The sequence below is a fragment of the Sander lucioperca genome, chromosome 19 (genome assembly GCF_008315115.2).
Source record: "Sander lucioperca isolate FBNREF2018 chromosome 19, SLUC_FBN_1.2, whole genome shotgun sequence".
NCBI lineage: Eukaryota > Metazoa > Chordata > Actinopteri > Perciformes > Percidae > Sander > Sander lucioperca.
In genome coordinates, this window is record NC_050191.1 from 3,606,676 (window position 1) to 3,620,472 (window position 13,797).

Here is a 13,797-nt window from a genome sequence, read left to right on the forward strand (position 1 = left end):
GAGGTCAAATACTGCATCTTAAAATGAACATTTAAAAAAAGGGAAGGCATTCTGAAGGCATTCCTCATTTCTCAACTTTAGTCATTTTGTGAAAATATAGTAATTTCACAGCAGACTGCCAAAGTGTACTTGTGTCAGTCTAAAATGTGGTAATTCATGTTCTAATTTCTTCTCATGTTTAAAGAGAATCTGTCACAGACTTCACAGTGATTTCAGGCAATCTAGTTGGTTTGAGGGATTTTAGGATTGTACAGTTTTTTCCCGTCTTAAAACACAGTTTGGAAACATCATTTGGTTTCCAAACCTTTTTTTTTTACTTTGTACAATTTGTTTAGAACAAAGAAACAAAATCAGTTCTCTGCAGAAACCTTTGCCACGTTTCTTTTTCTTTTACAGTGTGGAAGTATTAAAACCAGCAGTGTGGGCATGTTGCCAGATCAGACAAAGATTGAACAGAGTGCATTTTATTTACATCAGCACATTCTCTGGCATGAGAGGCAGGACTGGTATAAACCACTGCTATCAGATGTGATAGACATGGACAGGGGCGTAGCATAACATTCTGGGCCCTGCAGAAAGGCATTTTCTATGGGCCCCTCCCCACATCCACAGCTATTCATTCTAGCATCTTTTTGGGAACCTCCTCACATGAGGGCCCTGGGTACTCAGTCCCCTCCCCCCCCCAGTCCGACACCCCTGGACATGGAGCTCCTTCATGGGCCGGACGCTCAGATTCAACACATTCACACAGAAAATATGTTGTTGCTCTGCTGTCAGCAGGAGAGCTCCGTTACACGTGGACAGACAAGGAGCTTCTTCTAAGAAAGATAGGGGTGCTCTTTCAGGTACTTTGGGAGGCCCCACCACGCAATATCATCACGATTTTAAACATATTGTGATTTCTGCGAAATACTGCAATTTATAACTTTTTTTTACACTTTTTTTCCATGTTCAAATTATGTCGCCAGAGAAAACTTTTTCTTTTAAATCTGTTTGATCTACAAAGATCAATTTCTCTGTTTGTTCATCTCACTTCAAAAAACTCAACTGCACCAACTAGTAGGACTGAAAAAAGCAACTGATTTTATTATTCTGGTACCCAAAAGTTTAATTGTCATGTGCAATTTATATAAAAAAGGCTGATACTTGGGGTCCTTGTATGGATACAGTATTGCTGTGGAAAATATCGCGATACTATGCTGTATGGATTTTAATTAGTTTGGTTTTTGTTAACCCTCTGAGGGTTGTCAACACTCCTACTCAAAAAGCGACATTACGAAATTTCATTTTAGATATTTATTTACTATTTTATTCATATATTACACTACTTTTGGGAACCCAAGACTTTTGTAAACTCATTTCAAGCACCGAAACAGTTCAGCGTAGGTTTGTTTTCACAAGAGATTTGAGAAATATTTCCGCTTTAGAGCCAAACTATCTCTTTACACATTGCTCTGGAACTATTTTGTGCATCACTAAAATACACAGAAAGCTGAGTTTGTTCTGAACATTTTGATATGAAACACATGGGGATCTGGTTATATGGAAATACACTTAAAAGGAGAGTTCAAGAAGATATCTAAAACTGTCCTTAGACCTCAGAGGGTTAACGGTGCTCTAAGCCATGTTGGGTGACGGCACTTCTTGTTGACGTTTGAAGTATTTTCAAACAAAACGAGACTAGCTCGCCCCTCCCTCCTCCTCATCCCGTCCCCTCCCTTCCGTGCTTCCGTGCACTAACCCCCCACCCACCCCCAAATCCTTCTTGTTGGTTATTGGCTAGAACGCTGGAACACTATTTGTTAAGTTTGGTGGTGCAGGTTGGCACAATTTGTTGTTGTTGCCGTTTGTGGAGCCTGGGCTGTCTACAGTTTACACAGCCCAGTTGTTTTACAGTGTGTTCAGGGGACAGGCAGCTCGCGGATAATGAGGAGAGGTTTGCTGTATGTGACAAAAAAATGCAGCCTAAAAAAACGCGTGACATCGCTTAGAGCACCTTTAAGTAGCCTCAGACAAAGAGCCCTCTGATTTCCCATGAAAACCATTGTTATGTTGCTTGTGATTTGTATGCATGTACTCTGCTCTGTCCACAACGCCCCTTTATGTTCCTCTAGGTATAATGTGACCATGCCGACTGCAGGTTACTGATGTTACAGCATTTCTCGTGGCTTTTGAAGTCTAAACAACTGAGATAACTCGCTGCAACTTGAGGTCACCAGTGTGTGAAGCTGCTTCGAATATTTATTTGGGGTGTAACAGAACACAGATGTTTGGGTTTGGTACAGGACTTAAAATAACTTTCTACATCTCAGCACGTCGTCAACAGAACTCTAAGTTTCTTTGGCCGTTTGTCGGTGGTTGTTGACTGTTAGCGAAACCATGCTCGTCAGGTGAGCCCAGCCCATAGAGGTAGAACGCCAATGAGAAACCAGTAGATTACAGCAACGCTGAACAAAGAGCAAGGAATGGAAACAAGTACGTCAAACATATTAACTCATCAGTGACGGCATTACAGAGAGAGTCTGTCAGGAGTGAGTCAGACACAAGCAGCCTCTGACTGCAGATTCAAACAAAGACCAACAACCACAGGAGTTTTTATCACTGTGGAGCTGTGGCCGCTGTTGCATGCCCAACCCCACCCCCACCCCTCCTCCAAGCAGTTGCTAGTAGCCAAGGAGGACACGGAGGATTAAAAAAACATGGACTCTTCAGAAGAGGCCATTATCGTCACTCGAGTTTCTGCGCGGGAAAGTCGCCGGACGCCACAATCTTGTGAACATAGTCATACTGAGAAATACAGAGAGAGTTTTGTGGAGCTGATAGTCTCAATTAGCTTTGTAGCAACTCATTTGGCGATGGCTTGAATGTAACGGACGTTTATTAATATCAAAAACTAATGCACTAAAGCTTTAAGCACTGTGGATCTGTGGCCGCTGTTGCAGAGAACATAGAGTTAAGCATGATTATTATTGGGCTCACTTCTCAGATTCAGAGGTATACACATACTGTTAGATTCATAGAAAAAAAAGACGCTCCTTATGACTCATGATCAGAACCAAACAGAATCTGCCGATTTGTTTTTTTCAGTTTTCAGTGGTGATGCAAAATGAAAATCTGCAGAATTGGACTGAATGTGTTAACATTCTGGGTTTTTATTTTAATTTTTTTAAATTTGTTTTAAATCTGCGGAAAGTTCTGCGGAATTCTGCCTCCGCAGATTCTGTGTGGCCCAGCTCATAATCCTCATGTTTGGGAATTTCCTCAGTATCAAAAGTAATCTGATAATAGTTGTCTGTCTCTGTGGTTACAGCCCAAACAGGAACTGCTAATAGCTAATTCAGCTTTACATTACAAAGTGCAAGTTGGCCAAAAAGTCAACAAATACAGTCCTAAAAGAGTTGTGGCCTACAGCTCACTCACTGAGCAACATTAGACATTAGTCTCGCATTGCCAGACCTTCCTCCTCCACAGCGCTGTGGAAGAGGAAGGTCTGGCAAGTCCACAGAGTATTCCATGATGGGAGGAAAACGTGCTCTGGTTTACTGGCATTTCTTAAACCAATCACAATCCTCTTGGGCGAAGCTAAGCACCGCACAGAGCCACGGTGCTGCAGCAAAATATACATATACACATAACGTGTACGTTCAAAAGTAGTTTTAGCCATTCAACAGAAAACTCAGATTGGACAGATAGTCTAGCTAGCTGAGACCAGAGTTTAGAACGCCAACACAAAGAAAGGGGAAGGTAACGGACATCTGGCCGAAAAGGCACACGGCACAATTTCCGGCGGTAACGGAGCAAATCCCGGAAGTAAAAGGTCGTGGATATAGATTATACTCATCCTGAGGAAAGAACCCTGACGACGATGAAGTGTGTGACTGACCAGAGCACAGAGCAGATCCACGGCCTCCAGCACCAGCTCCTGGTGTCCGACCCGCGCCATGCCCAGAGACAGCAGCTCCTGGTGGGACATCCTGAGCAGCTTCTCCCCGTCCACCTGCTGCTGCTGGAAGGACGGGATGTACGGCTGCAGGCTGTCGTCCAGCCCTGAGGGGAGAGACGGAGACATAACACACTGAGAGAGGACACCAGGGGAAGACTTAAGCATTCCTGTGCTTTCATAACAGTTGTTTAGGTTTTTTTTGACAGAATTAAATAGGCATTAGAATAAAGTGACTCAGAAACTACCATCTACTTCCAAGTGAAGCAAGGAGAAGATGATGTATTACCTAACCTACGCCATGGCTATTCCCGTAGTCAGTAACGGGAATCAGCAAGCTTTTTTTTTTTAACTGGGAAAGGTTCATGTTTCATATCTAAAGATCACCAGACGGCCGACCGTCGGCAGAAAAGGCAGTCGGACTGATCAGTCTCCCCGAGTTGGTCAAAAAGTTCCTCAGAACACACCAAAGTGACGAGACGTAATACGTCTCCATAACAGCAGGCGCCGCTAATCTGTATTGTCGCCCAAAAATGAAAACCGGTAGCTGATTGGACGAACGCGTCACGTGGGTCTGGTTTCTCTGGAAATTTACAGCCAGACTGTCATGGCGGCTTGTTCAGAATATGATCTCATATTGTACTAAAATAGTTATAACAATATAGGCCTTGCAGTCGCTGAATCTGTCTTCATTTCAGATCGACAAAGGTCAGTTTAAAAGATTTTCGTCAGATTTTGAGAGACTCTAGTCACGCTCATCCCGCTCCTCGTTTCCGGGTTTTGATTTTTGATTTTATTAGGATCCCCATTAGCTACTCTACTCTCCGGGTTAGCACTCTACCAATCAGATGGGTCGTTTCAGTCCGACTGCCGGCAGTGCCCGCCTTCCGATTCAACATGTCAAATCGGCCAAAATGAAGGCCGACGGCCCCTCGGACGGACGACGGCACGGAACACACCGAACACTCGAGTCACCGACCTCGCCAGACTGTCCAACGGCCGATTATCGGCTTGGTGTGTCTCGGGCTTAAGATGATGAAAGAAATGTCAGAGACTCAGGGATTTAAAGGGCACTTTAATAAAAAACCTACACAATACTGCAGAAAAGAATAAACAGGCATTAGAAAACATCTTTAGGGCACAAGGAGGAAGAAGATGACAAGTACTATACACGTGAGAGAGAGATTAGACTTTTTTATTTTTATTTATTTTAGATTAGAGAGAGTTATAAACGCAACCCTCTGACAGGGGACACCAAGGAAACAGGAAATACTTCCATAAAGCATTCCTGTGCTTTCTTTAAGTTGTTTGGGTTTTATTAACGGCATTAAAAAAGCTATTTACAGGGCACAGCCAGGGAGATAGAAGATGACAAGTAGGGTTGTAAATTACACGTTCTATCACGATACAATACTATATCGATTCTTTGGACAATGATACGATATTTACTGATATCGCAAAGTCTGCCACGATATGATTTAGATACGATTCAACTCAGGGGCCTGCGACCGATACGAGACGATACAGAAGCCTGTTTCACGCAATCAGTTACATTCAAAATAATTATTTACAAAAAGCAACTTAAATATGATTGGTCAATATCACTACTGAGCTCTTCCAGACATTTAAATAAAAAAACAAACTACTCTTTAAAAAATAAATTAAAAAATAAATAACAAAATAAAATAAATAAATATAAAGTGGGAATTTCACAATAAAGACGCATCTTAAAGATGACGATATGTATCCATATTTCCACTTTGCATCGATGATATCGGATCGTTGAGGATTTTATCGATATATCGATCCAGATCGATGTATCGTTACACCCCCAAGGTTCAACAGTAAAGGGTTGCACGATGGCCCGAAATATAACAACCCACTTGCCCGTTCGGGTGTCATCGTCATGGTGATTTGAATGCTGTTTTTTTTTTTTTTTTGTCGTTTTTCTTTACATTACATTTGGGTTTTTTTTACGCTTTTTGACGGGGTTTTTTTCTCGAAGTTTGACAGTTTTTTTTCGACGTTATTCCTCGAGAAAAAAGAAGTTGTATGCGGGCCGGTAAAACTTGACTTTGGGCAAGTAGAATTTGTATTTACTTGAGTGAACAAAAACCTTAACGTTGAACCCTGACCCCTAATGACAGGTACTATGCACGTGAGTAAACGATACCAGACAGAGTTTTCCTTTCAGCAGTTTCAGTGAAAGTCGTCTCTGTTATGATCCATTCAGGTTTGACAGCAAACAGAGCTGCTGAGTCAACACGGACTTATTGACTCTTTCTGCTGATCCATCAGAGTTAACATCATCCTGCCGCCTCACCACACCTCTGCTCGGGATCACTCTGGCCTCAGTCAGACAGTCCTGCACACAGAAGCTCCCCCGGTTTGACCCCTCACATTCATCACAACTGTGATAAGCTCAATTGTTTATAAAAGTTAAGGTTCGGCCCAATATTACAGCAAAACTCCAACTTTATCTAACGTCTCCGTTTGTCGATCGCTCGGTTTGAAAGAGCTCTTGTTAGGGGGTCAAGAAACTGTCGTATAAAACACATCATAAAGTTTACAACAACGACTGAATATGGAGTCAAATGGAGATAAAATTTTAGCATTTGAGTTCAGATAAGACTCAGTTGCCTTGATATTTTTTTATGTAAACAGCTAATCAATCTAAACATCTTTATTCGAGAGCTGCAAAGTTAGTTCTTTAATAAATTAATGCTGCAGAACTAGCAGATGAGATCTGGACCCTACTAGGGCTTAGGCCTGCACGATAGATCGTTATAAAATTGTGATCTCGATTCACCCCTGTTCACGATTTAACTTTGAAATGATTTCGATTTTTTATTTAAAAAACAAAACAAATTTATTGTTAATTGTTAATTTATTGAAAGCATTTGACATTAACATGTTTTAATTATGTAAAGACATGTTCAAGGAGTTCAGATAGAGCCTGTATCAGGGCCATATTTAGTTCAATGTGTTATATGTCACTATTTTTGGTAGCCTTCTGGACTTAAATGGCCAGTATGTTCTTTATTTTCTGTATTCATTGAAGCCTCTGTGTTTACAGGCTTGTGGTGATGCGCAATGTGCTATAGGTGCCAAAAAAAAATCTACGTTTGGTACTGCCAATTTGTTTAGTTTTGTCATGGTTCACGTGTGCAATAAACATTACACTTTGTAAGAAAAAAAATCAATTCTAAGCTAAAAAATTGAGATTCATATTTTTCCCCGAATCATGCAGGCCTACCAGGGCTGCATGATATGAGCAAAATATGCAATAACGTTGTTGAATATCGCAATAACGATATTACTTAGTGATAAATAAACAGATATTAAAGTGTTCTCACTTCTGCTGCTCTCAGTATTCTGCTAAAATACAACACATTGTTGTTGAATTTGAAACAAATGAAAGGAAATGCTTTTTAATGTTCTTTTATTGAACAAATTGAACATTGAGTTCAGGGGTTTCCCTGCCATCATAAGGTTTAGGTGCAGCACCCGAGCACCTAAGCCACATGAATGTAACTTAAAGACTTTTCTCAGATCTTCTCTAGCAAGATTTGCCTTTAAGCTTTTTTTAAGGTTATTTATTTATTATCTGCTCGAGCTTTTCCAATGTTTTAGACACAGATATGGTGATAATGATCAAAAACTACAAGACGCAAAACTACCACAAAGAGACAAACCGACACCAAATGACAACTAACTTTAAAAAGAGACAACACGACTACAAACGGACGCAAAAAGCCACAATGTATTGAAAAAAACGTAAACTTTTTCTTGAGGAAGGACGACCAAACCCCTGGCCAAATAAGCGCACCTAACTCTTCCAAAAACTCTGGAATTAAATAGAAAAGGCAAACACTAAAAAAGAATGACAGATCAATTATGAAGGAGATTTTCTTTCAACTAACTTTGGCGGTAGGTATATTGTGCCAATTGATAGACTGTGAGGACGATAAAAAAACAATATGTTGTGCAGTCCTAGACCCCACCTTCACTCCCTGTGACGTCATGTGACTGTGAGCGAGACACCGCCAGCTCCAGCGGCTCCACTCTGCGCCCGACCCTGAACTTTGACCTTTGACCTCTCTGTGAAAGGCAGCAGCGGGAGACGAGATAAAAGAGTTCTCACCGCTGGATCAATGGAGGTGCATCCACAGCCATCCATAACAGGATTCTGCTGACAGCAGTACGAGCACTAGGGGTGGGAAAGAATCGAATCAGGACAAAAGCATATCGTCCCAGCTCTAACGAGCAGACGGACCGTTCAGCTCAGGGAGCGTTATGGAACAACATTATGGAAAGGATTTCTAAGGAGGTCGACCTTTCTGTTAAAGAGTAAGATCCTTTTTTAAACATAAAAACATCCGAGAACTTGCGTTCGCTAAACCCACCAGACTCCATGTAAATAAACAGTAATTTTAGCATCGTAAAATACACTTCATTCAAAGTCGACAGAAACAAAATAAAACTGAAAAGCCGTTTTGGGTCGTCTTTCCACTTTTCCAACCATCACAGCTCTAGTTTTGGTTGAAATAAACACGTAGTTTAGCGATTTACATGTGAAAATATGTTGGCGCTATACACGCTAAAAGTATTGCTTTTTTTAGATGGAGTCTGGTGGGTTTAGAGCTAGCAACTTCAGAGCCGTTTCTGGTTAAACAGAAAGGTCTCAAAGAGGTTTTAAAAGGTCTATCTCTGTAGGGATCCTTTCCATAATGTTGTCAGACACTTAGAATATTAATCTGAGTCTGTCCGCGGCAAAACGAGCACTTTTGTGAAGGTAAATACAAGCTGGACTATTGCCCTATTAACTTACGTTGTAGCTTGTTTCACCGCAGCGATCTTGCTAAATACTGGACCAATGTCAAAGACTGTTGTTCCCATCAGTCACTTAGACACAAAAACATAGGAAAATATGGTCAAAGTTGAAAAACCCTTTAACTCATTTCATGATTAATTTATTTCAAGTTGCCTATTTAGATTTAAATTTACAACATGTACAACATTTAAACGACGAGGCTACGGTTGAAACGTCTAGTCGACTTGTCTAAAGTTGACCCGTAACTATTTGGATAGTTAGATAGTTGATCAATTGTTAAAGTAACTTTTAAACAAAAACGCTGAAAATGTACTCGTCCAGGTTCTCTAAAGTGTTTATTTGCTTGAGCTTGAATTACACATTTTGGGGGTTTTCGGTTTGTTGGTTGAACAAAAACAAGTCATCTAAAGATGTAACCGGGCCCCTCGCAGATTTTGATGTGGCCCGCAAATCAATTTAGGTTCACAGTAAATTTTGGCCCACCTAGTTGTGCGCCAAACCAAAAAGACAGGAAACTGTTTTCAAACTGTAATTACCTGCCACTCAAAGCAGAATTTGGCAGATTTGCCGACTTTGAGACTGAGAAATTCTCCCGGAAGCAGAACGCTTTCATATTCAGGCTGTGAAACAGGTTGCTGTGAGTCGGCTGTGTGGTAGCCTGCTTCTAAAAAGGTTATCCTTGTTTTGCCAAACTCTATGATGGCCAAGTTACTTTTTTGGGCTTTATGTCAACAAAACTGTAAGTGAGAAGACTAGGCTACATGAGATTATGCAATAATAAGATATTTGACTTTTTTCAAAATAATAGCATGTCAATAAACTACATGTCTGTCCCTTGGTGTGATTCTTATTTTCCAGTGTGGCCCTTAATGGAGTTGAGTTTGACACCCCTGGTTTAGAGAAACTGCATTGGCATTACATTTACACACCATAACATGGAATTACTCCCCAAATAGTGATTTACTAACAAGCTGACATTTGTACACTTCCAACTGTGTAGAGTAAAGGCTTTGTGTTCGACTCCCACTGGCTTACCCTAAACTAAAAATACGAGTCAGTCTGAGAAAGCTTTTGCACCAAAGCGTCCACCAAATGGCAGATGTTATGAAGCCCTCAGCACCGTGCCGGATCAGCTGGCCAACACATATGCCTGAGCTGGTGTGAACAGTGGAAAGGAAAACAACTGCCCCTGCATGTGGTCATTAAAGTGTCCCGAAGGAACTCCGTGACTCCCGCTCGTCTTCAGTCGGACACGCGGGACAACAGATGGCCGACACTCCTGCTGACAGCAGGGAGGAACATTCCTCTCTAACTAACTGCTGATGTGACACCTCTGTGTTGTCGCCAGCTCACACCTCTGACACCAAATAGAACTATTAGACTATTAAGGGGTTTCTCTGCCATTACAGTGTTTTCCTGGGGTTGTCAAAGACTTAGGTGCGCATATTTGGCAAAGAGGTTTAGGGGTCCTTCCTTTAGAAAATGTGATGTTTTTCAATAGAAATAATCATTAATTTCAAATCATTTGGAGCATTATTATCCCCATATGTGTCTGAAACGTTGGAAAAGCCAGAGCAAATAGTAATTAAATAATAAAACACCCAAAAAGCTTAAAACCAATAAAAAAGAAGTCCACTGGAGACCAAACAACAATCATTAGATCTGAGTATTTCTGTGGATCTGAGTCATTTAGTTAGTTTTGATGCTCACATTGATTTTACATTCGTTCGGCTTAGGTGTTGCCGAAAACAGCTCGGGTGCTGCACCTAAACCTATTACAAAAGGTGGGGAAAACCCTGCTTTATAAGTCTTAGGTGCAGCACCCAAGCCGTTTTGGGTAGCACCTAAACCGAACCAATGCAACCAGTGAGTGAAATTAACTTTTTGACTCACCGGCTAAGTTGGCAGGTTGATGAAAAAAATCCACCAAATTAATAAATTGTGTTTTCTTTGTAACATCACATATGTTTCTGGTTGGGGTTGCCAAAAATCTCCACAAACTGGCTAATTAATTGGGAAATTGTACCCCCCCCCCCCCCCCTTTGGAGCTACACGATTCACGTGGATGACATTTTCCCATTGAAAACAGCGATTTTCGCTGAACAGCGACTAGTTTGCGACTAGGTATGGAATTAGTGGTGGCTGGTGTTCCAAAACTAGGGCTGTACGATATGAGTCCCATTGTGGTAGTTTTGCGTCTCTTTTTCACATCATTTGGGACCATTATTATCACTATAAATGTTGCTGAAACATTGGAAAAGCTCAACAAAATTAGCTAAAAAAAAGTCCAACTACAATCCTTAGATCTGAGAAAACTCTTTTAGTTACATTCACTCAGCTCAGCTGCTGCTCCTGAACCTTGCAGTGGCAGGGAAACCATGATGCCAACATATTTCAAACTAAACTCCTTCCACTATTGTCTGACGGCGTCTGGGGAGAGCTTGTGGTCATCAGGAATGTGTTTGTGACAGCCTGGATCACATTATTGACACCCGAGGAGGCCGATAAGCTCTCAGCTGCACAGCGGGGGCGGCTAAATGTCACGCGACAGCCAAATCACCTGCTAATGAAAGCATGGCAACGCCAAGCCACCCTGCAGAGCACGGAAACCTTCACGAGCAAATCTGAGCTTCTGTTGGGCTTTTAAAATCAGCTAATTCCTTCAACACAAGCAGGAAATGTCCGGTAATACGATCATTTTTGATGGTTTCGGGTCCAAAATCACTGCCTTAAAACCGCTTTGTGTGACTGTTCTGCAGAGTCATGTGAATTTTTATTTTTATTTTTTTTACAAAACGAAAAGTGTACTCTCCACTGTGTTTTCATAAAATAAAATATAAAACCTAAATGCTTCCTGAGGACGACACGGTGCCAACATCCATAGCTGGATCCAATGTGCCTGTGAGAAATAAAATGTCATTAATTTATCTGACAGTTGAGGCATTTTTCTCATTCCACATTTTGAGCATCGCAGTCAGGGTTTGGCGCTCGGCCCAAAACTGTTGGAAAATCGGATTCAAAACGGCCTGGCACGCGGCCGGGGTCCGAGCAGGATCACCGCACGGAAATACTGCTGAGCGGTTTGTGTTTTTGGCTTCGGAGACGCTTCTCAAGCAGCAGGATGACTGGGACACAGCAAACTGTGGCTGTGTGCACGAACACTGCAAAAAATAAATAGCTGTCCTGTCCTTGACTGAAGAAATTCTTAGTCGACTAACACACATATGATTTTGTCGACTAATCTATTAGTTGCTTTAATCGACAGATCTGTCAAACTGAGTTTCTCCACAGAGATTAAGAGTGGGCAGCTCTAGCGAAAACTACTGACAAGTTATGTGACGTTAAAACGGTTTAAATACTCTTTAATATGTGTAATATATACGATGATAGGACTTCGTTCCCAGGATCTTTTCCTTCTGTCTGTTCCAAAGGTTACAACTGAACTGGGGAAAAAGGCGTTTAAGTTTGCTGCTCCCTCTACGTGGAACAAGTTACAGAAACCCAGGAAACTTATTGAGCTGCTTCCACAAAGCTAGAAACCGTCCCACCGACATCCTAAAATATGTCCGGAACCGGTCGTGGTAGAGTTTCCGCTCCTGCATGAGGCAGTGGAATTCTCCTTCTCTACCTTGTAACATGGGATGTACCCATCTACCAAGATTGTGGTTTGTATTAAAACACTCCTAAGAAACATGCATTTCCTGGGTGAAAGTATTTTGTTTTCCCCAGGAAGCGAACTCCGCTCCCTGGCTTGAAAGTCCTGTATGTTAACCCCCCCTCCGCCATTCCCCGACCTCCTCCCTACGAGGCCAGCCGCGTTGTTATACAGCAGCCGTCAATGTGGGACACACAGCAACAACAAAAGAAGACCAATTACAGTGCTTAACTTTTTGTAGCTTTTCAAACGTATGGTTCATGAGAACAGGCTGCCAAAACTTATCTTTTAAGATTAGAATCTACAGCATGTATAAAGACACTCTTTGTACACACATAATTAATACCACCTGCATTTTCAAAAGCTTTCCAGAACTTTAAATCATCATAAAATTCTTTCTCATGTTCATCTTTTCACAAGACTTATTGTCGAGCAGCAGAACCGTTGCCGACCCTTTTTCTGATTTACCACACATCTTAATCTAATCAGCACATTTCAAAAGAGAAAACCCGCCTGTTTTAATCTCTGCTCTCTGCAGAGCACTTTGAAACTGACCTCCTGTTTGTTGACAGAATAAATTTGAGTCATGAAAGCCCACTGGAGACAGACGGAAGGGCACAGACACACTTTAAAGGTGCCCTGCCACACGTATTTCATGACTTTGTGGTAATGTCTAAAGTTCTACCATGGACTCTGTAACAGTTTTTGTGGGAAAAAAATGCCCTGGTTGCCTTGTTTCAAGCCATTCTAGCGTGGTATAGAAAGCCTGCAGGAAGACTCAGCTCGATTTGTGCCAGTTCTCATTAATATTCAACGAGCTAAGCTGCTTGACTCTGATTGGCTAAGAGCTAGCCAATGAGAGCCTGGCTATCAGCATCGTTTACCAAGCGCAACTGGGTGAGCTCATGAATAGTAATGAGCTCAGGCAACACCACGTCAGACTGACCAGCTTTCCAACACATATCAGTCCCTCCAGAAAAACGCGATTACGCGATCGCATAATTCCATGCATAATCAGCCAAAGTCCGCATATTTATGCGGGGGCCGCGTTTTTCCAAATACGCCGCACTTTCGCCGCATAAATTGCAGAAAATTGAAAAATGTTGCGTTTACTTCACACAAGAGCAGCCATTTTCCCCCTTTGCCATGGGAACGTTATGAAGTGACGTAATTACGCGACGTGAGCATCATCGAAAAGCTGCAAACCCCACGATGAAGTAGGGCTGGGCTAAAGGCTGCATTAGAGCAAAGTGAAGTACTTTTCTGAACTTACCAGACTGTTGTAACTGTTCTATTATTTGCCTTTTCCCCACTTAGACATTATGTCCACATTACTGATGATTATTTATCTAAAATCTAAGTGTGAAG

General features: G+C 41.6%; 1 protein-coding gene across 2 annotated transcripts in view; it reads right to left on the bottom strand.

The window, feature by feature from the left end:
* The window catches only part of LOC116055837 (connector enhancer of kinase suppressor of ras 3-like), a 59,424-nt gene that overhangs the window by 33,464 nt on the left and 12,163 nt on the right, over positions 1-13,797 (bottom strand). For both annotated transcript variants that reach the window (XM_031307878.2, XM_035995028.1), the window contains exon 2: positions 3,884-4,047. In XM_031307878.2, the coding sequence (XP_031163738.1) occupies positions 3,884-4,047 (164 nt within the window). The remainder of the gene's footprint in view (positions 1-3,883; positions 4,048-13,797) is intronic.